This window comes from Cricetulus griseus, chromosome X (assembly GCF_003668045.3).
Source record: "Cricetulus griseus strain 17A/GY chromosome X, alternate assembly CriGri-PICRH-1.0, whole genome shotgun sequence".
Lineage (NCBI taxonomy): Eukaryota > Metazoa > Chordata > Mammalia > Rodentia > Cricetidae > Cricetulus > Cricetulus griseus.
This window is the reverse complement of record NC_048604.1, coordinates 45,518,935-45,544,700: the sequence shown is the minus strand read 5'-3', so window position 1 is coordinate 45,544,700 and position 25,766 is coordinate 45,518,935. Positions and strand designations below refer to the sequence as shown.

At 41.4% G+C, this 25,766-nt stretch overlaps 1 protein-coding gene across 2 annotated transcripts in view; it reads right to left on the bottom strand.

The window, feature by feature from the left end:
• The window catches only part of Btk (Bruton tyrosine kinase), a 36,146-nt gene extending 18,917 nt beyond the window's left edge, over positions 1 to 17,229 (bottom strand). Inside the window, exons 1-4 of one of the 2 annotated variants that reach the window (XM_035450073.1) lie at positions 17,068 to 17,229; positions 16,077 to 16,175; positions 11,716 to 11,784; positions 8,675 to 8,756 (exon numbers count right to left, since the gene is read on the bottom strand). In XM_035450073.1, coding sequence (XP_035305964.1) covers positions 8,675 to 8,756; positions 11,716 to 11,784; positions 16,077 to 16,175; positions 17,068 to 17,208 — 391 coding nt within the window. In that variant the 5' untranslated portion in view covers positions 17,209 to 17,229. The remainder of the gene's footprint in view (positions 1 to 8,674; positions 8,757 to 11,715; positions 11,785 to 16,076; positions 16,176 to 17,067) is intronic. The other variant, XM_035450072.1, reaches the window with a different exon arrangement.
• Positions 17,230 to 25,766: the final 8,537 nt, after the last annotated feature.

Below are 25,766 nucleotides of genomic sequence, written 5' to 3'. Positions count from 1 at the left end.
CCAGAGAGAAAAGAGATCACATAGAACATGTCAGAGAACATACCATCTGCCTGCTTTCCTCTTTGCCAAAGGTGAGTGTCGAGCATCAAACTACTTCTGTCTCTCTCCTTAACCATCCTGAAGGACACAGATAGCAAGTAGCCTGGGTACCTCACAGGAGTAGCCAGGCCTGCCTGTTTGCACTTACTGGAATTATTTCCTGCACAATTATCTTTGGTGATATGTCATAATGAGTATTCTCCAGTCAACACGATAAGACTAGTTGATGGCTCCAGAACCCAATGACAAAGATATTATCTGTTTTCTCAGTAGTCATTATAATTATCCTGCAACACAGTTGTTAATTATGGTTCTTGTTTTTCAGAAGAGGGAAATAAATCTGCCCAGTTCTAACTCATTCCATAGTTAGTATATCAATTTTCTGGTTTCTACTTCCTGAGTCATCTTTTTTATTATTGGTTTGTTGAGACAACATCTCACTTTGTAGCCTACGCTGACCTGGAATTCACTATGTAGCCTGGGGTAGCCTTAGACTCAAAATTAATGACGACTGCCTCAGTCTCTCATGTCTTGAGGATTCAGGTGTAAGGTACTCTGCCTGGACCCTGAGCCGTATTTTAGTGACACCTGAATTAGGGAGAACTTGCAGCATTAGGCTTTCTGTGTATATAGAATAGTCAGCAGAGCTGAGCTTGTCGGAAATTGTGAGTCTGCCTTTAGGAAAAACCAAACACACATACAAACAAAAAAAACACCAAGATCCCAATCTTCCTTGGCCACTGACATGGGTAGAAACATACATGCATGCATGCATACATACATATATACATACATACATACATCTTATTGCCAAAATACACATGTAAGTTCCATTTCCCTCACAGGACTGGTAGACAGGCTCAAAAAAAAATCTTCTAGAAATCAAAGTAATTGACAAAGAGTGGTTTACAGATAGGTGTAATCACTATTCATAATTCATTAATTCGGTGGCATCTCAAGAACTTTACAATGAAGTAAACTTTAAAAGCATTTTTTTGTCTTATTGGTTTCTTTGTTGTTGTTTTGAATCTTTCTTTCTTTCTTTCTTTCTTTCTTTCTTTCTTTCTTTCTTTCCTTTCCTTTCCTTTCCTTTCTTTCTTTTGCTTTTCAAGACAGGGTTTCTCTGTATAGCCCTGGCTATCCTGGAACTCACTCTGCAGACCAGGCTGGCTTTGCACTCACAGAGATCCATCTGCCTCTGCCTCCCCAGTGATGGGACTAAAGGTGTGCGCCACCACCGCCAGGAAGTTTTCATTTATTTTTAGAGAGCAAACAGAGTTGGGAGGATAGGGAGGTGGGAAGGATTATTCTAGACTCTAGGAGGAGTCGGAGGAGGGGGAAAACATGATCAAAATATATTGTATGAAAGTTTAGTTTTAAAAAAGTATCCAGGCCAGGGCTGATAGACAAATGGTGAAAGTAGTCATCCCTGAAGCCTGGCAACCTGAATTGGATTCCCAGACCACACTTAAAAAGTTAACTGTGCTCCACAAATATGTAACTCCAGAATTCCTACTGAGACGGATGTTAAAGATGGGAGGTGGAGGCAGGGGAGTCCCCTGGGAGCTTGAAAATGTAATACAATGGCAGAAAGGAGACACATGCCTCAAAACATACGATGTAAGGTGAGAAACAACTTCACAAAAGTTCTCTTCTGAACTCACACTGAGCCATGACATGCACACACCCACAGACACACACAGGCAAACAAAATAAATTGATACTTCAAAAGGCATCTAGGAATGATAGTGTCAGATAACAAAGAGAAGTAAAGACAGTGGAAACAATTGACAATAGTAAGCACTGTGACAAAGACCCTGGCTGTTCCAAACTCGTGCACATTACTGCTAAGAAGAATCTTTTAGAAAATAAGAAGACAACCAAAATATTCCAGTGTAGAAAATAACGTAAGTTCTTAAGAGCTTACTAGTCATACATTACTCTCTTAATGCGGTGGGAAGAGGCCTAGAAGTTTCAAGGGCCATGTGTGTTTTATAGGCAAACAAGCTAAAAGTAACATTTTTTAAAAAGTGTATGACTAGAATCCCAGCACTTGGAAGGCTAAGACAGGAGGATCAAAAGTTGAAGGTTTAGGGGGCTGGAAAGATGGCTCAGCGGTTAAAAGCCCTGGCTGCTCTTCCAGAGGTCCTGAGCTCAACTCCAGGCATACAAGGAGGCAGAACACTGAACACATGATAAATAAATAAATCTTGAAAAATTATAATAAAAAGTTCAAGGTTTGACTGGGCTACATACAGTACAAAACCCTGAAACTGAAGATGTACCTCACTTGACAGACTACTAGCTTAGCATGCCCAAGATCCTGGGTTCAATCCCTGGCACCTCACAAAATGGGTATAGCAAGCCGGGTGGCACTAGTGTGACTCCTTAATCCCATCACTCAGGAGGCAGAGGTAGAAAGATCTCTGTAAGATCGAGGCCAGCCTGGTCTACTGGATGACTTTCAGGACAGCCAGACTGATTCACAGAAAAACCCTGTGGAAAACAAAACAGAAACAGGTGTAGTGGCATACACTGGTAATCCCAAGATGCAGGAAATAGAGGTAGAAGTTCAAGGCCATCCATCCTTAACTACATAGCAAGTTTGAGGCCAGTCTGGGCTACATGAAACCCTCTCTCAAAAAGCAAATGAGTAAAACAACAAAAAGGTGGCTTTTTGATGCTTTGCACAAGATGCTTTTGACGTGGATGCATATGGTGCTAGGGATTGAGCATGCTAGACAAGTGCTGACCACTGAGCCACATTCCCAGTTCCTCATCATGACCTTTGAGACTCTCAGCCTCTTTCCCCTGCCAACTTCTCAGTGTTCCTCTTCACCATTACCAAGCACAGGGTGGTGACAGTTGCATCACCTACAGAAACTTTAAAAATAATAATGTAATACAAGTGACCAAAAGTTTATCTACCTTTAATTATTAGCAGGCACTTGTATTTCTAAATAACGCCACTGAAACTCCACCCTGCCTGGGCGAATTGTTCTGACCACTACCTCTCTCTGCTTCTCCCCAGTGTGCTTCTACCTTCACCAGGGGGTTTCAAGACCTCCACTTCCTCTGGACCTTCTGGGGGACAGGCACCAATAGACACTGTTAGAATACTTAACATCTAGCCACTCTGACAAACTAGCCTATGCTTATCTATTACTGGGTGGGAAATAAAGCTTCCTGCTTTCTCCAATTTCAGTGTACTCATTAAAGAATCCTTTCCCTGGGTGTAGTGGACCACGCCTTTACTCCCAGCACTCAGAAGGCTGAGGCAGGCGGATCTCTGAGTTCCAGGCTGGCACTGTCTGCATATGAAGTTCCAGGTCTTCCAAAGCTACATCTAAAAAAAGAAAAGCAAAGAAAACTAGAATTATAGGTCCACATCTGTAATCCCAGCACTTGGGAGTTTCCGGCAGGTGAATCAGTAGTTCATGGGCAACCAGAGTTACAAAACAAGTTCCAGGCCAGGCTGGGCTATGTGGTGAGACTTTAGCTCCAAAATAACAACAAAAAGGAACTATTTACATCCCTAAATAGTGTCTATTTCCTAAGAAGTCTCTCTGGGAGAGAAGGCTGGACAATTGGCTCAGCTGTTAAGAGCACTTGTTGCTCTCTCAGAGGACTTGGTTTTGATTTCCAGCCCCCACACTGTAACTTACATCCATATGTAACTCCAGGTCCAGGAGATCCGATGCTGTTTTCTGACCTCTGCTGGCACCAATCATGTACAAGATGCACATACATACATGCAGGAAAAACACTAACATACATACAAACAGAAAAGAAAGGAAAAGAAAGGAAAAGAAAATAAAAGAAAAGAAGTCTTTTTGAACTGGTAGCTCAATGGTAGAATGGTTGCCTAGTCTGTGGCCAGGCCTACTGCATTATGCCTTGTTAGCTCAGCACTTGGAAGTCTAAAGTAAGCGGTGCCATGAGTTTGAGGCCAGCCTTAGATACACAATGAGTTTTAAGATAGCCTGGTCAGCATCGTGAGACCCTGTCTCAAAACAAACAAGACAAATCAAAACAGCACAATAACAAAATTTTGAAGACAGCAACCCTACTTGCGTTGGATATCTAGAGTCTGTATTTCCAGCAACCTAGAAGAGAATTATAAAAGCAGGGTGTCCCATCAAAAGAACCTAGGGTAGACTGATTGTTTCATCCATGCACAGGTAGTCTGTAAGGTAAATACAATGGTTGGTGCTTATTCTCTGAGTACTTGAAAGACTGGTCTATGGCATTCATACTACCAGACGACTGTCTAAAATTCTGTTTCAACCATGCAGAATTCACTGCCTGTACTGGTTGTTGAAGCTTTGCCTGTGTCATTGTTCCATGAATTTTGGTGAGGTCAGGACGGTTGTTGTATTTGAAGGTCAATAAGGATAGGCTTTGGGGACTGGAGAGATGGCTCAGAGATTAAGATCAGTGGCTGCTCTTCCAGAGGTTCTGAGTTCAATTCCCAGCAACCACATGGTGCCTCACAACCATCTATAATGAGATCTGGTGCCCTCTTCGGTCATTCAGGCAGAATACTGTATATATAATAAATAAATAAATAAATATTTAAAAAGGATAGGCTTTGTTGAGCTTGACCAAACAAACTCAAGAATAAATATGAGACAGAGGTATATAGGTCAGCAACATAACACGTTCTTAGAAAGAACAAGGCTCTGGTTTCATGTACTAGCACTAAAGAGGAAGAGGAGGAGTGATATGAAAGAAATATTTGTTGTTCTAATGTAGAAGTATCCATTGTTGGGTTCAAGGAAATGAAATGAAAGAGCCCATGGCCGAGTCCTAGTGATATGGCTATTTTATAGATAGTCCCAGGTGTGGTGAGTCACACCTATCCTAGCACTGTGATACTAGCATTGGTGGGGCTGAATCAGAAGGATGGACATAAATTCAATACAGGCCTGGGCTACAGTATGAGATATTGTCACAAACAACATAAAACAAAAGTAGAAAGGGAGGCAGTGAGATGGCTGCAGATAAAGGCACCCATCTCCAAATCTGATAACCTGACTTCAATCCCCAGGATCCACATGATAAGAAGAGAGAGCTAAAGCCCACACGGCAAGTTGTCCTGTAACCTCCAGACTTGTAGCATGGAGCACATGCGTGTACACACATGCACTCAAACGTAATAAAAAAGGTGGAGGAAGAAGAGGCAGAAGAGGAGGTGACGGAGAAGGAGGTGGAGGAGGAAGAGGAGGAAGGGAAAGGGGAAGTATATGAAAAGGAAAAGGAGGAGGAGGAGGAGGAGAAATGGGAAACAGAAAGATACAGCAGCTGGATGTTAGGTCTTGGTTTTAAAATTAAGGTACAACTTATTTAGGATAAATTATACAGACCTATGGTGCATAGCAAGCCACTTTTGTCATTCATGGCTTAGCCTTGTTTAGATCCAATACTTTGGAAGGCTCCTTCATGCCTCCCTGTGGTTAAACCCCTCCAGCAGTAATCAATACACAAAGAAATCTTCTCTGCATGATGGTGATTTCCACTCGATGCTTCTTAACCCAAGGCAAGTACAGTATTGCTACAATGAGATGTGAAGGTTCCTAATAAAGTTTTTTCAAGTCTTGTTTTTGAGACAGGGTCTCAAAATTTGTAGTCCTGGCTAGCCTAGAACTCTCTATGTGGACCAGGCTAGCCTGGAACTCACAGAGGTCTTCCTGCCTCTGCCTGCCCGGGTGGTGGAATTAAAAGATGTGCACCACCACAACAAGCAGCACAGCTCACCTTTTTTTCATTATCATTACCAAAAACTATCCTGACATTACGACTCTCACCTGAATTTCTCAGCAATAATAGAAATTGTTAGATGATGCTCCTGCTTCTTCTCCTCAGAGTGACTCACACAACTGAAAGCCTAGTTGATTCTAAAAAGATGCCATTGTTAAGTGAGCTCTGGCCGCCGTTTCCATGCAGGCTAGTGATACACCATGCTTGTCCTTTTGGGGGCCCTTAGCCCAACTTTAGCACATGGAACTACTTCTACACTGAAGTTTTGCCTTTTTATTTTAATACGCTGGGTATCAAGGCACATGGCCTTGCACATGCTAGGCAAGCCCTTTGCCACTGAGATACATCTTCAGTCCTGTAGAGTATTTTGGGGGTGGGGCAGGGAGAAAGAAAGAAGAAAGAGAGGCCACAATTTGAAAATAGCAAGAGATGAAACATGGTTTCTCATATAGCACTTCTCTAACATTTTTGTGTGTAAAATGTGTCCTGGGGATATCTAAAAATTATTGAGAACATTAATAAACCCAATAAACTTGTAGCAGCAGCAGCACCAGAAGGAAGAGAAGAAGGAGAAAAAGAAGTAGTAGAAGCAGCAGCTCCTGCTGTCTCCTGTGGGAAGCCCAAACAGGTTTGACAAGTTATACCGGTGGTATCTTCAGCAAAACAGAAAACAGAAGAGGATGCAAAACTGTTCCTAGCCACACTGGCTACAAACCATCAGCAAGCTAGCTGAAGTGATAGTGTTTTTGTTGTGTTAGCTTTATGTTTAGACTATTATTATTTTGGTTAATGAACTTGGTTTAGAAATTAGTGTTTGAAGGGTAAGAGAAATGCTAACTCACACATTTCTCCCTCGCTTTCTCCTCAGATAGTCTGCCTGTGGTTTCTTGCTTCCTAACTTGCTGCCAGCCATTATTGCAGAGCCTAAATTGGTGGTAGACACTAACTCCCATAGAAAAATCAATTTGTGCATCTTTTTACCAATTGCTCTCTGTGTGCAAGACATTAAATACATCACTGTCGAGGCAGCCAAAGAGGTACAAATATAGATGTACTCCAGAGGTTTTCTTTCAGTCTCCAGGAATAGTTCTCTGGCTTGGAAACAGTATATTTGTTTTGAGAATGGAGTCTCAAGCCTGTATACAGGCTTCACCACTGATTAGCTATGTGCTCATGAGTGATTTTGTCACTTCCTTGACCCTCAATTCTTTCACCTGGAAACAGGATAGTAAATCATAAAACTATTGTGAGGATTAAATGAGCCAATACATTTGAAGCCATTATCACAGACCCTGGTGCATAGTAATTTCCTGTAAGGTACAAGTTATTGTTACTATTAGTTCAAGATTGCTGTGAGAATGAAACTCAGTGTCTAGTACACAGTAAGAACTCAATAACTAAATGGTCCTTTCCTTCCTTTTCTCCTTCAGTTTGAAAGAACTGGTGATTGTAATTTGTACTAATTTTACTTTCAAGGGGATGAACAAGGCAAACCACTGAGTATTGGAATCTAAGTGTTTGTGAAGACAAAGGGCTGTCATGCAATAACCCAACTGTGCCGTTATCGGGTTGCCCTCCTTCCTGTTTCTCTAGGCAGCCTTTCCTGATGTCAACTCAACCAGTTAATCTCTCAGTCACTTGACATGTAGCTATATATACACACGAGAATATGTGCATGCATCCTGTGCTGCAAGCATTTACAGTGAAACTTATCTTTATCACTGTGTGGTGAAACACTGAGGAAATGTTCAAGTTTAGGTCTTCACAAAGCAATGACTACAAAGTAGCTCCTTAGGAGATACTTACCCACAATGAGGAGATGGTTGCCCCATCTTACATAGTGACTTATGGTTTTTCTCATACTTTCACACGTTATTATTTGTTTGATTCTTAGGCAACTCTGGAGGTGGCTATGGCAGGTATTATCATAATTGCTATTTGGGAGATAAAACTGAACCACCAGGAAGCCCGTGGCCTACTTGACAAAAGTCAGTAATAGAAAGTGTCTTGAAACCAAACTTTTAGTCTCTGACTTCAAGCACTTTCACACCACATTTAATTAATTTTTAGAGCTAGGTATTTCATACCCAGGACTTTAAATATTGTATAATCATTGAGCAACATACCGCCTTTGTGAATGGTACAGCATTTACATGATATTGTTATATAAAGTTTTATGTAACTAAGAAAATGAAGCTACAGCCAGGCAGTGGTGGCACACACCTTTAATCCCAGCACTCGGGAGACAAAGAAAGGTGGATCTCTGTGAGTTCAAGGCCAGCCTGGTCTACAGAGCGAGTTCCAGGACAGCCAGGACTGTTACAGAGAAACCCTGTCTCTAAAAAAAAAATGAAGGTGTCCACAATTACAAAAATGCATTAAGAAAGAACTGAAGAGATGGCTTCCTGGGTAAAGGGGCTTTTCATGCAAGTCTGACAGCCCAAGTTCCATTCCTAGAACCCACAATGGAAGAAGAAAATCGACTACTGAAAGTGTCTCCACACATGCTGTGGTGTGCAGACACACACACACACACACACACTCAAACACAATAATAATAATAATAATAATAATAATAATAATAATAATAATAAACATTTTAAAAGCACACATTTGTGCTGAAAATATGATGGAACTGGGTTACAACTCAGTCTAATATGTTACCTTTTATTCATATGATGGAATAGTAATCTGTTGAGACAAAACACTCTCACTATCCTTCTCTCCTTGCTTTATGAGTCCTTTCTCCTTCATTAATTCATTCTTCTTTCCTCTATACCTCATTTCTCTTTTCTTCCCTCCTGCCTCTCCTCTCTTTCTTACGATTTCTTTCTCTTCCTTTTTAAAACTAGTTTACTTTCAAAGTAATCCTCACCATTTTTGAGCTGGTGAATCCACCGCTTTCTCAGCTCTTCAGTTGGGGAGAAAACATAGAGAGGTCCTTCATCATATACAACCTGGAGTGATGAACACACCAAATTTCAAGGTTAGGGTTCAGAGAACAGAAGAAAGTCTTAGAGTAATGAGTGAATCTTGAGGCACAACATTGTATATCTATTGTATAAAAGAAAGAAAACAACCAGGGCCTTCAGTTAGCAGTGGTTCTGGGGTCAGATAAGCCAGTTGATGAATTCCTAAACTATTCATGTCCAGGGACATAAGACTTGAAAACTCTTAGCTTTTGAATACTTTTAAGTCCTCTTGATGTATGGATTTTTTGTTTAGTTGGTTTTGGTTTTTTGAGACATGGCTTCTTTGTGTAGCTTTGGAACTTATCCTGGAACTCACTCTGTACAACAGGTTGGCTTCAAACTCCCAGAGATCCGCTTCTCTCTGCCTGTCTAGTGCTGGGATTAAAGGTGTGAGCCACCAACTCCCAGGCCTTGATGTATGTTTTAATTTATGTGCCTATTTAGTCCACAATGTCTCCTTTAGCATTTGGTAGAGGATTTTTCCCCTTTAACAAGAGATATTTTATTATCTCAGTATTAAATTTTGCTTTAATGAAAGAAAATTGAAAGGATAATCTATATGATTTAAGCTTTGAATAGTATTTATGGGGTTTAGGGCTTGGAAAAGAGGGAGTAAAATTTTAATTCCTGAGTATTAAAAATCCTTTCCAGTGGCTTTCTCTCATTAACATTTGGCCAAAGAAATTTGGAACTACAAACTTATTTCAAATTGAATAAGTATATATCAGGGACCATCATCAAATTAGTATTTTTTAACACTTAGCATGTTCATTTTGTTGGGTATAACACAGATGCATAAAATATAAAAGATTTGGTTCTGAAGCCAAGCATGGTGACTTAACACCTGCAATCTCATCACTCAGGATGTTGAGACAGGAGGATGGTAAATTCTATGCTAGTGTCTCCAAAAGACTAGTGGATCTAACCGTCAGATATCGCACAATGAATTCTTAAGTCAAATACAAGTTGGTTTTGAATTATGAACTATTTTTATTTATATCGTGCTGTTCTTCATCATCTGCTCATGCAGCCAAACAAGATCATGTTCAAAGACAGTGGTAATAAAAGCTATGTCACAAACACGCTTCCTTCACAAGTTTTCTAACAGTCAGCCAGGAAAGAAGTCATTTTACATTTTTCTTTTTTCTTGTTGGTCTTGCTGTGCTCATACATCCATGACAGAAAGCCCCCTCCCCTGAGACTTTCCACTTCCTTTTCTGGCTTTCACTGTTGCTGAGGCTGCCACATTCACTGCGTGTGCTCTACACAGTTCTCAGGATACAGCAAGCGGATTTGAAGCTCAAATCGTACTCTTTTCTATGGTTTACACTGCGTCTATCAAAAAGATGTTCTTCACCTGTTTCAGACTAGTCAGGAAAGTAGGTTTATGTCTAATAAGCCTTCCCCACACTGAACTTCCTGGTACTACCCCTTCCCTCCCCTTTTCTGTCTTCTCAACCCACATGACCGCCATTAAATAGCCATGCAGAGCCAGAAGGAAGTGAAATGATCAGTCAACAAGCAGAATGTCTTTCTCAATTCAGCCATCATAAACAAGACATAGTATAAGAGGACGATGTTGATTTATAATCTTTTTGAGGTGTAGATATAGAAACTGTGTTAGATGAGGAAAATACAAAAGCAAATATGCTTGTCAATCTCATATGTTGTATGCAAATTTTTTAAATATAAACAAATAAAAACAAGCCTTTGCTGGATGGCTAAGAGGCTTCTGTTGCATATTTACCAAATGAAGAGCTTCCGATAGTAAATGTATCTCATTTGCCACTTAGAAGCATCTTGTAAGGACCTGAGAGCCATTCTCATGAAAGTTAGCATTCAAAGAATAACACTTCTGTCTCTAAGACTCCATGGAAGGCCAGAATCCTAACTTTCATGTGAATAGCCAACAAACACAGCTGGCCTAATCTCATTTACACCAACCTACCCTTTGTTTGCTTTATTTGGCTTCAAAAGACATCATTAATCTTACAAGTAACACAGCTGAGGTATGTATTAGCCAGCCTCAGCTTTGCTGTAGATAAGACCTCTGACATAGGGTTAATTATAATAGTGGTTATCTAGGTTACCTTTTAGAGACCTCCAAGATCTCTTACCAACCAGTGTCACCAGTTCTGACTGGGTGTGGTAGCACTAGTTAGTAAGCCTTTAATCCCAGCGAATGGGAGGCTATGGTAGGAGGGTTGTAAGTTTGAGACCTGCCTTGCAACTCATAGACACCTCATCTTTTTTAAAATCTGGAGGAGAGAAGAAGAGGAAGATTAAGATGGAGAGTTTAGAATATAGAGGCAGAGGACCAAGAGGGAGATGGGGGTTAGGAAAGAGATGAAGAAGCTTACGACAAAGGGGGAGAAAGTTAGGAGTAAGGGCTGGGGGACAGAGAGTGGGTGAGAGAGATAGAGACAGAGAGAGAGAATTGGGAGGAGGTAGGATGGAGAGAGAGGGAATTTAGAGAAACCATTGACTCTTCACTTGGGCCTGTGCATATTCTCAAATGATGGTCTACTGGAGCTGAAAACTCCACCCTCACACTATGTCATTTTCTGAACACATGTCCCAAGAAGAGCCATGACAATTGACTGTGCGTTTTGCCGACGGCTTATTATCTTTAACCACCTGTCTCCATACCTTAAATTACCCCCTTATTTTTCCAATAAATGTCGTTCAACCCTTGCAGGGAAGGCAATTTGACACTTTCATCTCCTGCTTCCACAACTGTCTGACTTGTAAATGAACTCTTTCTTACTTGGAAAGCCATCTCAGTGACTGGCATACTATGCAGTGGGCGAAACAGGCCTGGTTTCGTAACGTGACTTCCTCTACTACTACAGTTTCTGCTCACTGGGACCTAGTATCCTTTACCTGATCCCTAATGACTTCAATACAGAGGCTTTGCCAGAGTGGGTCAGATAAAATAACTCACCTGGAATGGGTACGGGAACCTTTCAATGATTGAAATCTGTTCCATTTCACTAGACTCTTCACCCCTCCTCTGTAATGAAAGAAGGAAGGAAGTATGGTTACCTATGGATGTTGTGGTGGCTTGAATAAGAATGTCCCCCACTGTTTTACATATATTTGAATACTTGGTCCCTGATTAGTGGAACTTTTGGGGGAAGGATTAGGAGATGTGGTCATGTTGGAGGAGGTATCACTGGGGCCAGCTTTGGGGTTCCAAGAAACTCATTCCCAGCCTCCCAGCTTCCAAGTTGTGGATCAGGCTGTAAGCTCTCAGCTGTTCCTGTGGACATGCCTTTGCTCTACCTACCACCATGGACTCTAATACACTGAAACCATAATCACCAAATTAAACACTTTCTTTTACAAGTTGTTTTGGACATGGTGTTCTATCAAAGTAATAGAAAAATAAGATGGAAACACTGCTCTTTTCTGAATTTCTTATTTTTTAGAAAATATTTATTTTGTGTTTGTTTATATATATGTCAAATGCCCTCAGATGCCAGAAAAGGGTACCGTATGTTCAGGAGCTGGAGTTATGGCAATTGTGAGCCATCCATTGTGGGTGCTGGGAACTGTACTTATGCCCTCTGCAAGAGCAATTGCTCTTAACTACTGAGACAACTCTCCAGGCCCCAAAGTAAGTTCTTAATGATTACTTCTCATAGACTAATAGACATTTCAAATAATTAGCAAAAATGTAGCTTCTCAATAATTGGTGCTAGGAATTGGATAGCTATTTCACATCACACCCCGATGTAAAGTTCAGATGGACTGAAGAGCCTAAAATGAAAGTAGAACTGTGATGGGATGGGGCTGGAGCTCAGTGCTAGAGTGAGATCAAGCCAACCTGGGCTACCTGGGCTACAGAGTGAAACTGTCAAAAACGCAAACAGAAAAAGAAAGACAGAAACAAAAAGAAGAAAGAGCTGTGTGTGGTGGCATATTCATTTTATCTTACTACCTGGGAGGCAGAGATCAATCTCTGTAAGTTCAAGGCCAGCCTGGTCAGTTGGTAATATATAGTGAGACCATTTCTCAAGAGACAGAGAGACAGAGACAAAGAAGATGAAGGGAAAGGATGAAGGAAGGAAAGAAACTTCTGTGTAGGCAGAATAAAATAAACCAAAACCAAATTTAAACATTAAAAAACTAGAAAAGCAGTGTAACTAGTGGTGTATGCCTTTAATCCCAGAACTTGGGAGAAAGTGGCTGGTGGATCTATGTGTGTTCGAAGCCAGCTTGGTCTACAGAACTAGTTCCAGGACAGCCAGAGCTGTTACACAGAGAAACCCTGTCTCGGAAAAAAAAAAAAAACTGGAAGAATATTTTCAACACACTAATATTAACAAAGGACTGATATTCTTATATCAAGATGTCTTTGAATGTGTTAGAAACACAGTGACTATCTCAATAAAAGTGGCCAAAAGATAAACCTGCAACTCACAAATGAAAAATACAAGTGAGCAATAGACATATTATTGTTCAGTCTTAAAAGTAAAAATAAGTCAGCAATGAAATAGTACGTTTCTTCTCTGAAAGATTAGCTAGTATTTAAAACATCTCATGTTTTAAAGATGGATAAAATACCATGCTACAGAGTTTATAGGACTATAAGATACCACAGCTCCACTTCTGGAAAATGAAATGGAATAGAAACAAAAATAACAGAAGCATTGGGTCTGAAGAGATGGCTGATAGGCTAAGATCTGGCTAATCTGGCAAAGGAGGGGGTTTAACTATCAGGATGCACACCTCAGCTCTCAAACACCTGTAACTTCAGGTCCAGTGAATCCAACACCCTCTTCTGGCCTCCACTCATAACAGGCATGCACAAATTGCATTTATATCCATGCAGGCAAAACACTCAAGTACCTTAAAAATGTTTGGGGCTGAAGATGGCTCAGCAGTCAAAAGCTCTTGTTAACCTTCAAAAGACTCAGATTTGGTTCCCAGTACCTACATGGAGGTTCACAATTGCCTGTAACTTCAGTTCCATAGGATCCTACACTAGATCTGATGCAGTGTTCTGGCCTCCACAGGCACCAGATACCAGGCATGTATGTGGTGCCATGCATGCAAACATTCACAAAATAATAACCTTAAAAAAATAAGGGTGGGGTGCTGAAGATATGACTCAGCAGTTAAGAACACTGGCTGCTTTTGCAGAGGACCCAGGTTTGATGCCTAACACCAACACGGCAACTTACAAGTCTGTAACTCCAGTTCCAGGGAATCTGCCTTCCCCCTTCTGGTCTCCTCAGGTACTGCACACACACATGGTACACAGACAAACATACAGCCAAAACACCCAAACACATAAAATAATAAAGTAGTTAAAAAAATAAGGTGGAGCTGGGCATTGATGGCACACACCTTTAATCCCAGCACTCAGGATGCAGAGGCAGGCAGATCTCTGTGAGTTCAAGACCAGCCTGGTCTACAAGAGCTAGTTCCAGGACAGCTTCCAAAGCCACAGAGAAACCCTGCCTAAAAAACAAACAAACAAAAAAAACAAAACAGAACAAAAAATAAGGTATAAAGGGCCAAATAACTGGCTCAGAGTGTAAAGGCACTTGTCACCAAGCCTGAATACCTGAGTTCACTCTCCAGGAACTCCGTAGTGGAAATTGATAGACAGATTACATATAGACAGACAGATAGATACATCAAAAGTTTAGCCAAGCATGCTGATGCACGCCTTTAATCCTAGCACTCAGGGGGCTCCATAGTCTCAAATAGACAGATAGATAATTAATTAAAACATTTTAAAGGGAAAAGAAGAAGGAGAGGGACAGAGAAAGACACTTACCTGACTTGGACCTCTGGCTTCCACATGCACACAAACAGGTTTACATACATTTACACACACTTATACATACATATACACACCCAGAAAATAAATAAATAAATCTAAAATGCCAACTCCCTCCCCCCAAAAATACAGGTAGCTTGCAAAGCAAGATATATAGTAGCATTGTATTCTAGTTATATAATATATAGGTGCATGTGTATCGCTAGTGGAGAAAACATATTTAAACCTGTATATACCAGAATGATAATTATTATTTAAATGAATAATGGGTTTATATATCTTTTTATCTTAGTTTTGTGATTTCTATATTTTTCCATTTTCTATCCTAGATATGCATAATCTTATAAACAGGAAAAATAAAATGACAAAAAAATCAATTCAGTAATCATCCGGTGCTATTCCTTGGAAACAGCCTGGGAATTCAGGAAGAATAAAGCTGACTTGTTATCACCAATTCATGGAAGACTGAAGACTTTTCGGGCTGGAAAGATGGCTCACTGGTTAAGAGTACATAACTATTCTCCCAGAGGATCCAAGCTTGGTCCCAAGAAGACACGTCCACTCACAACCACCTGAAATTCTAACTCAGGGATCTGACGCTGGCCTTTGTATACACACAATGCACACACTCAACACACACACACACACACACACACACACACACACACACACACACACACACACTGGCCTCTGTATACACACAATGCACACACTCAACTCACACACACAATTAAAAATAAAATATATTTTCAAAAAAAGCAAGCAAATTCTCTTTTGGCAAATTCTTTTTTAATCTCTCTCTCTCTCTCTTTCTGTCTGTCTGTCTGTCTGTCTGTCTGTCTGTTTGTCTGTCTGTACGTACTTATTTTCCAGAGCATGCCTGTGGGGGTCAGAGGATAGCTTCCAGTGTCAGTCCTCATCTTCCACCTTCTTTGAGACATGGTCACTTTTTCAGTCGTTGCATATGCCAGACTAATTGGACCTTGAGTTTCTAGAATTCTCCTGTCTCCACCTCCCATGTTGCCACAGGAGGGCTGAGATTTCAGGTGCGAATACACTCCTGGGTCTGGCTTTAGGTGGGTTCTGGGGATTCTTGCCTGGCAAGCACTTTACCACTGAACCATTGCCTAAATGACAAGCTTTTCTTTCTTTCTTTCTTTCTTTCTTCCTTCCTTTCTTTCTCTTTCTTACATTTTTGCTTTCTATGTGTTTCGTGTGTGTGTGTGTGTCCACACTCGTACCACAGTTCTCATGTGGAGGTAAGCAGACAATTTTCAGGAGTTGGTTCTCTCCTTCCACTGTGTGAGGTTCAAGGGATAGAACTCAAGTCATCAGACTTGCCAGCAATTTCCCTTACCCACTTGGCAATCTCACTGGCTCCTGATGAAGAGTTTCTAAAGAAACAAAACTGTTCTACAATGCACTACAACACCACCATTCTATTTGGAGTATTTGCAAGTTCCAAGCGCCTTACAAACTGCAGCTCCCCCTCTTTGACACTAGCTTCTTACCGGAATCTGTCTTTCTGGTGGAGGATTTTTTTCAGGAACTACTGTCTCAACGCAGGTGATCTTCTCAACATCTATTGAACCTTTCTTACTGCCTCTTCTCTGAAGGAAGGAGGAAGAAAACGCAGGAAGATTAAGAATGATCAAGCGTTCAGACGTTTACACACATTGTTATCTTATCATCCTCTGTGGTAGGTAGCTCACATATTCTAACAGATCCTGGTTTCTCTTTGTTTGGGGTCTCACTATGTAGCCCTGGCTGGCCTGGAACTCACTATGTAGACCCGAGTGCTGGCATTAGTGTGTGCCATTGTACCTGGCAAAACCTGTCATTTTTAAAGTAAAAAATAATCCAACATTTATCTAGTCTTTAAATACCAAATAGGAGGAAGATGACAAGGAAGAATAAATGATTATAGTCAATTTCGTCACAAGAAACAAAAAAGGCAGGCTGGGTGGTGGTGCCACACACCTTTAATCCCAGCACTGAAGGGCAGGGGTTCTCAGTAAGTTCGAGGGCAGCCTGGTCTACAAAGCAAGTTCCAGGACAGCCAGGACTGTTACACAGAGAAACCCTGTCTCAAAAAACAAAAACAAAAACAAAAACAAAAAACAAAACAACAACAAAAAAACCCACCACCACCACCAAAAAACCAAACCAAACAAAATGACAACAGGGAATAGAAATAAAAAAGGCAACTTTGAATCCTTGGATTGTATTCTCAAGAGGCATGTAAAGAGCTTTTACCAACCGCAAGATTCCATGGAAGACACTCTGAACAGCTTCTAACACTCTTGAATTTTTCCCTGGCTTGACTGCACCTACTCCCAGTCTAAGAAATATTTTTTAAGAGTTTGAAGTACTTAAGTCTATTTTATTTCTACCCCCACATACACCTCCCCTTCTACCATGGATGACCTATCTCATGTCTCACATATCTAAGATCCAATCCTTGAAATGGAGAAATCCAGACTTCACGTTTGGGAAACTTACCCCACGTTCAAAGTCATACTCATAGTAGGAAAGTTTTTGCACAGTCAAGAGAAATAGGCGCTTCTTAAAGTTTAAAGGTGAGGTTTTCTTTTTCTGTTGGGAGCGCTTCAGAAAGATGCTCTCCAGGATCACTGCAGCCATGGCTTCCTCTCTCCAGATCTCACCTGGGTGCTGTGGATAATGCAAGGTTTTGAGGATCTAGCATAGTCATCTCTAATCCCTCCTGGTTCTACCTCTGCCCTGCTACCTGTTTTAAATGAAACCCTCACGTGCAACACTAGCAAGGAAACATTTTTCCTGACCTCCTTCTTCCAAAGTCCCCAACTCTGTCAAATTTCAGAATCAGTGAATGCACACTGAACAAAGCCTGGCTTCTTACATAAGGGAACCAATGTTCTAGATAATCCACGACATATACTAGGTTGTTTAGCAATGTCTAGACACCACTCTAAACTACTTAACCTTTTTATGACACACGGCCAGAATCTGTAAATGGCAAAAATGTCTGTGAAACTCTTGACCCTGATATTCTCAGAAGGAATCATTCAGGTACCAGAATTTCACTAAGGCAGATACTGGACTTTCAGTTCCCAGTTTCCTGAACAATAAATGTAATTTTTTTCAAAAGCTGACCAATTCAGGTCTGTAGACAAAAGAACATTGGTGGGTTCACCTGTACTCATGAACACACAATAGCTGCCATTCGACTGATTTAGTTCATGCCTTACTGTCTGGGTTATAAAGGAGTGAAGCTTTGTTTCCAAGTTGAAAACCGTTTTACTACAGTATATTAGTGCTTCGGCTCTCGCTCCCATTACGGTTTCCACAGATGATTCCCTTTAGATGGCACCAGGTAAAAGTGATGTAACCTGCAGCCTTCCGTTTCCAGCACCCATACCATGGCTTGCACCCACCCGTAACTCCAGTTCTAGGATATTCGGCGCCTTCTTCTGACCTCCATGGACACCAGACATGCAAGTGGTACATGTTGCGATAAAGCTTGAAGGGAACCTTGCATGGGGGACCTTGGTGGATTCCATGGCAGGCAAGGGTGACCAGGCGGGAAGCAGGGGGAGGGTGGCAGGGGGACAGGGACGGACATGCTAGGCAGACAGAGCTTAAGTGAGAAGTTTTATTGGAAAGGGGAGGGAGGAGGAAGGAAAAAGAAAAGAGGTAAAGAGGCAGAGACACACAGAGAGGACAGAAACGAAGAGGGAGACAGGAAACGTCCTGCCTGCCCCAGGGGAACCGCGGGGAAGACAGCTGGAAAGAGAGAGCAGGGAGAGAAGAGCAGGGAGAGCTGGAAAAAGAGAACCGGAAAAGAGAGCATAAGTGGGCGGGGTCTTTCTTTTTAAAGGGGTCCTTTGCACCTGCATGCAGACTACGCAATCATGGAACCCTGGGCTGACCAGGGTACTGCCTGAGTGCATTCTGCCAGGTGACAGGCGCAGGACAGCATAATGCCTGAATCCTTACGCTGCACATATGTACACACAGGCAAACACTCATGATCATACAATAAAATTTTACAAATAAATTGTCTTTTTCTAAGAGAAAAGCATTGTAACTATGTTGCTTTTAAGGATGCTAGGTGTAAGCCGGGCATTGGTGGCGCACGCCTTTAATCCAGCACTCAGGAGGCAGAGGAGGGCAGATCTCTGTGAGTTCAAGATCAACCTGGTCTACAAGAGCTAGTTCCAGGACAACCTCCAAAAGCACAGAGAAACTCTATCTTGAAAAAACAAAAAAAGAAAGAAAAAAGAAAAGAAAGATGTGTATTCATATAGGAAGAACAATATGCTTAAATACTCTAGAAAATTTCATAAAACCATCAGAGTCTTTGGAACACAGAGGCTTGCATGATGGAGACTCAACCACTGAGGCACATTACTAGCCTCTTTTAAATTTTTATTATATTTTGGAGACAGTATCTCCCTGTGTATCTCATGCTGGCTTTCAACTCATGTGGTGGCCCAGACAGGCCTGTCCTGCTGCCTTAGCATCTAGAGCGCTATCTAGATTATAGGCATGCAGCACCAGGCATGGCTCACTAATGACTTCTTCAGATAGACAGACACACAGACAGACAGACACACACACACACCACATCAATCTACTTAAAGTTTGTGCACAATTTTACCAATTCTAAACTTTCATTAGAAACACAAGTGAAGGCTGGAGAGATGGCTCAGAGGTTAAGATCACTGACTGCTCTTCCAGAGGACTCGAGTTCAATTCCCAGCACCCACATGGCAGCTCACAACTGTCCAGTTCCAGGGGATCTGATACCTTCACATAAATGCACATAAAATAAAGTTAAATAAATTATTTTTTTAAAAAAAGAAACACAAGTGAAAGAGGACAGAGAGTAAAATGATTCATCAGATCTCCTCAGGGCTTTGTTGGAAGCAGGGGCTCTTTCCTTTTTCCTTGCAAGGAGTGTGGAGATGTATTTTCACTAAATCTTTTTGCTTTTGGTGGCACTGTGAAAACCAGATAAGTAAAATCAGCAGTTTACTTTTTCTCTGAAAAGCTGATTTTTTTTTCAGTAGGGAGAGAAAGGATGTTTTTTGTTTTGTTTTGCTTTTTGTTTTCTTTTGTTTTTTTTTTTTTTTATCCTGGTGCTTTCCCCAGTTATTCTTCTCTTTCTTGTGGCATAGACAGTTCTATTATCGTGAAGAGAAGACAAGAATGGATTCAAAGAATGTCAGAATGCTCAGGATGATCGCTGCCTTCTGTGTACTGCACAGCTGCTGTTGTCTCTGGCAGTAGACTGGGTTAATGTCTTGTTGGTGATCTTTAGGAGAAAAATGATTCAGAAATGCAAACCTTTCCCTGCAACTTGCCACATGAGTCTCCTTTCTTGCTCTCTGCCTAAAATGGACTCCCACCAGAGTGACAAGCTGACAAGATTATGAGCAATCAATCCTACCTTCAGTTTCAGCCCAAATGCCAAAGAAGTTCCTCTTAATAGCACGGTCCTCGATTGACTCACAAGTAGTGGTAACAGAGCCATCATACTCTAGTCTTACTAACTTCTAAGCCATGGAGACCTTTGTAATGATATCACTCTTGCTTCATGGTGAATTATAGCCAAGTAGCTCTTCAGATCCAAATTACAGAAGACAAGATAAAACCCTAAGGAAACTGAGTAGCAGAAGCATTAAAGAGGATCAAAAGCATTCCAACAAACCATGTCCAATTGTGGGTGTATGCTAGAGAGTAAAGTTTGTGAGGCCTTTTACCTTCAATTATGTTATAGGATCTTAGCAGACACACTCCTTGCCTAGACACAGAATCAGTTTCAATCCAGATAATGTCCTGTAAGATATGTGCTTGTGTAAAAAAAAAAAGATATGTGCTGAATGTTGCCTCTGCCTTCCTTCCTTCCTTCCTTCCTTCCTTCCTTCCTTCCTTCTTTCCTTTCTTTCTTTCCTTCCTTCCTTCCTTCCTTCCTTCTTCTCCATCCCTCTCTCCCTCCCTTTTTCTCCCTCTTGCTCCCTCCCTCTCTCCCTGGTCTCCTTCCCTCCATCCTTCCCTCCCTCCCTTCTTTCCTTTAACAAATCCAATTCATACAAGAGGAAGCCTTCTGTCTCACAAATGCCTGTATTGAGGTAAGGTTTAGTGCTGGTCTAAGTATGAGGAAGTAAGTAACCATCACCCTTCTGAGCAAGGAGTGAAATGGCCTCTACCTCTAGACCGTTGAGCTGCATAGTTATTATAATTTCCATAGTTTACTATCCCCTTGACTTTCTCTCTCATTCCTTACAAGGCAATCCAGACTTACATAACCTCAAAATGTGGTAGTTCTTCTTTAGACTCCTCTGGTCCATTAGCCAATAATAGAAAAGGAGAAATATCTATCTCTGCATCTTCAAGAAGATGGGCACAGTGCAGAGGACTGCTCTGTGTTAGCAGGTAGAGCCTTGGAGCTACTTATTGTGGGAAGCTCTCATTTTCCCTCTAACAATTCCATTGGCTAATAGAGGCAATTCCACCACAAAGCATGCTGCCCCTGTGTGTGTGTTAATCAAAGGGTGGGAGCCAGGGTAGAAACAGAAGTGACAGAAATGTCTCACATGCTGAGAGAAGTTCAAGCAGATGATGAAAACGAAGAGGGAGAAAAATAATAGAAAATCTGAGTTGTTTGTGCAACATATAGTTTCAGTGTTATAACATGAAGTCCGAGTACAAGGAATACACACAGCGACCTTTTGCAGCCTCTCAGCTCTATACACAGCAGTGGGAATCCAGAAAGAGGAAGCCTGTTAGTAAGAGCTCAGTCATCATACAAACTGCACTATGCCAGGGAATTAATACAAATAGCACTTGAAGAGTCAATTAATGAAAGCATCACTGGCCATTATCTTTGCCTGTGATAAGATAAAACACTGCTAGGGACAACACTAGAGCAATATTCAGTCAGCTACACAACTTGCCTATGCATGAAGAGAATTGATGAGATAGATATGAGTCAATAGTATTTCAAACAACTACTTAATCGAATATTCAAAGAGGTATCCTTTTCTCATTATTTCTCCTTTAAAGTTATGGGTAACTGATCAAGCACCTGGCCATTTCCATTCTCTCTGTAGGAATATAGAAGAGAACTCCTGTTCTGGTGTCATTTGCCTGTCAGGCACTTTGTATTAATTTATTATTTATATTTGTGGTGCTGGGAATGAAGCTCAGGACCTTGTGCATGCTTGTCTAGAGCTCTACCACTGAACACATGGCCCAGCTTCTGGCCAAAATCTTCTATGTGTCATTCCATGTATTCTTTACAACAAATACTTGTAGACTGTATGACTTGTCCATTGTCATCCATCTATAGCTCCTGCTATATAGTTCTTGCAGGTTCTGTAGCATGCCATTACTTCCAGATTGATTTAGGTTGTGTTCCTTTAAGTTGGCCACAAGGTACCATGTAATCCAGGTTATCACCAAAAATTCTATGTAGTCAAGGATGAACTTGGCCTTCTGATCCTCTCCAGCTTCTATCCCCTGAGTGTTGGGATTATAGGCCTACATCACCACATCTAGTTTATGTGGTAATATCAAACCCAGTGGCTTTCCTTTTTCTTTGAGACAGGGTCTCACTATGTACCCCTGGCTGTCCTGGAAGTCACTATGTAGACCAGACTGGCTTTAAACTCACAAAGATCCTCCTGACTCTGCCTCCCAAGTTCTGGGATTAAAGGTGTGCACCACCACACCCAGGCAGAAGAAAGGTCTTTAAAATGTCATCTCCTTAGTAACAAAGCAACCCAGTTATTAGTGGTAAATTCTCAAAAAACACAGTTTAGACTCTATTGAAACCTACTTATTTTGTCAACATTATAGGTGACCAAATTCATGGGAAAGACTAACACTGTATCTGCTTTATTTTTCAATTGAGTTTTTTTGTTTCCTTTTGGTTAGACATTTATTATATCAAAATAACACAAATTCATTGTAGAAAATCTTTAAAAATCTGGGATATTAAAAATAAAAAGTCAATTATAAACCTTGTATATAAGCCGGGCGTTGGTGGCTCACGCCTTTAATCCCAGCACTCAGGAGGCAGAGGCAGGTGGATCTGTGTGAGTTCAAGACCAGCCTGGTCTACAAGAGCTAGTTCCAGGACAGTCTCCAAAGCCACAGAGAAACCCTGTCTCAAAAAACCAAAAAGAAAAAAACAAAACAAAACAACAACAACAACAACAAAAAACCTCGTATATAGATATATAGTATTTTGGGATCTTTTTCATTTTTTCTGTGCACATTTCTTGTTGTATTTGAAATCAGATTGCACTTATCATGTATAGTTTGCTTATGTTTAAAATTGTTTTATCCATGCAATAATACTTTTTCCAAAATAAAAAGTTTCTAAGATTTTTGTTGAACATTATTCCTGTGAAGAAGGCATGTCATCTCAGCACTCAGGAAGCTGAGAACAGAGGATCACATAGTTTAAGGCCAGCCTGGGCTGCACAGTGAAACCCTGTCTCGAAATCTACATATCAAGAACAATATCACCATCAACCATAATTAATAATAATGATGAAGACAAATTGGAGAGATGGCTCAGCAGTTAAGAAGAGTGCTTGCTGCTCTTCCAGCAGACCCAAGTTCAGTTCCCAGCATCCATCCCAACCACTCACAACTGCCTACAACTCCAGCACAAGGGAATCTGACACTCTCTGAAGGCATCAACACACACGCACACACACACACACAACACCATATACACATTGACACACATACACACAGATACAAACAGACCCACCCCACAGACAAAGGCATCATCCCTATAGACGCTCAACATACCATACACAATGCATAAAGAAATGTGAAAACTGTGTGTGCATTTTGCACTTTGATACCTATTGTCAAAATACCTTCTAGAAACAGTATGCCAGTTTCTGCTCCAAAGAGCAGGTTTTGAGAGCCTGAGTCCCTTGCCTCTATATCTTTACTTCATTTTCACTTCACTTTCAGTCATTTTTCACTCAGGTTTTATTGCACACTAACTGACTTCACTCCGTCAGTGATCTCAAATTCCAGCTTGTTTTAATCTCCCACTTGTCTACAATTCAACTCGTAACTCTCTAAACTTTCTTTCTAGGAGTGAGACTTTATTTTCCCTTTGGTAAGAGTCATCAGTGAGAAAAGCTGAGGCTCAAATAGCCAGTGTTACCCGAAGTTTTTGCATTTTGTGACTTATTTGGAGAGGGCTTTCAGAGAGTGGGAAGTGGGGAGGAGTCCCCGTGATTAAACAGTCTAGGTTATAAAGTTCTCAGATCATACTCAATTACTGTATATGAACCTTCTGTAACAAACTGAAAGTTACACGTGGCTCAGTTGTTTCAGGCTCCTCAGAGGCGTGTTCCCCTCCCCCTCTTCTGACGGCTTCATGCATAACCAAGCACGTTTGGAGTAAAATAAGTCAGTCTCCTCCATAACAACAGCTACTTCTTCCTCCTCCTCCCGTCTCCACCCTCCTCCTCCTTCTCCTCCTTCATGAAACAAGGTCTTGCTCTGCAGTTAAGGTTGATCTAGAACTCCAGGCAATCCTCCTGCCTCAGCCTCCCGAGTGCTGGGATTACAAGTGTGTGCCACCACACCCAGCTCTTCTTTAACTGTTTCTTCAGCTCTGTTACACTCAAAATTCTAGCCGTCCTTTATCTTCAAGAATTAGCAATCAGGTCTCAGCATTGCTGAGGGAAAGAAAGGTGGACATACAGACACAGGTGACTCTTTGGAGAATGCCCAGACTTTGGTTTTCAGCAACTGTATCTTCCCCCTTATAACTAAGTGACTTCCTGCTATGGCTCTAGACCACTGACAAGACACTCTATAGGAAATTTGCTCAAATGGAAATAACAAATCATAATGACTATTTAAATTGCACCAAGACCCTACAAGTAGATGGAAAGTTACACGAGTTCTCCCCCAAGAGGCATTTGCAAAAAGTCTGAACAAAACATAACAGCCATAAGCAACAGGAATCTGGATGTTTGCACAAGCAAATAGATTAAACAGTCTGAATAAAGAAAAGTCCAACAAGGTGTGGCAATGTCCATAAGCAATCCCAGCACATAGGAGAATAAGGCAGAAGGAACACAAGTTTGAGACTAGTCTGGGATACATATCCTTGGCTAGGTAGGTAAGACCTTATTTCCAAACAAAATAAACAAAGTCAGAATAGAGTGGATAAGGCAAGCCTTAAGGGGTACTGCATGGGTGTAATACTTTAAGTTTCTATGAGAATCTTCATTGTGTAGCTTATTTCAAATAATTGAGAAGGGCAATAGTACACTTGCTTCAGAAGTATGGCATACAAAACGAGGGAAGGAGCAGAACTAAAAGGTTACACCTAACAGCAAAGAGGTCAGCCTCTGAGCTGTGCTGAGTGTTCTCCCACCCCCAGCCTCTAGACTGCCACTATTGTGCCTCTGGAAATGCAAGCCCCCCCCCCCATTGCTGCTCTGGAAATGCACAGCAAGGGATAAATAAACCTTTCAGCCTAGAGAGATGGCTAGTAGTGAGGAAGATATGATTCCTTTTGGAGGTCTGGCCACTCACTCCAGAATGTCTCCATCAGCTTGATCTGACCAACGTAGTCTAAAATTTCACACCATTTGCCCCTAGGCCAACCCTATGGAACACCAGCAGGGCTCAGGAGGAACAAAACTGGTAATGAGTTTGAGATACAGCACTTACTCTTGCCAGGGGCCTGTTCAGGACTGTACATTTATTTACACATTAAGTCCTGGCAAGACTGTTCCAAGCAAACTAACAGGCCGGTGGGAAGTGGGAAGAGAAAGGAAAAATAGCTCAAGGAGGAAGTGGCAAGATAAATTGGATGCAATTTCAAGGCTATTAAGTGCTGATTCTGGATCAGGGGACAGTGGCCAGGAAAAGAAGAGGAAGGGAAAAGGAAATGAGAGGAGAAAGAATGAAGCCAGGAGAAAAGGTAGCCATGCACATGGTAGGCAATGATGAGAGAAAAACCTTCCCGGAGACCTTAGGGGTTGGCCACACTGTCTTGGCTGGGGCGGAGGCTGCTTTCCGCTGGTTCTGTCTCTACCCACTATTACCATGAGGTTGCTACAGCCTCCACACAATCCTTCCTATGAGCTAGCTCTCATCCTTGTAATATTTGGCCTGTTGAAGGTCAAGACAAATGGCGTCCGCCCCATGTATCACAGACCTTT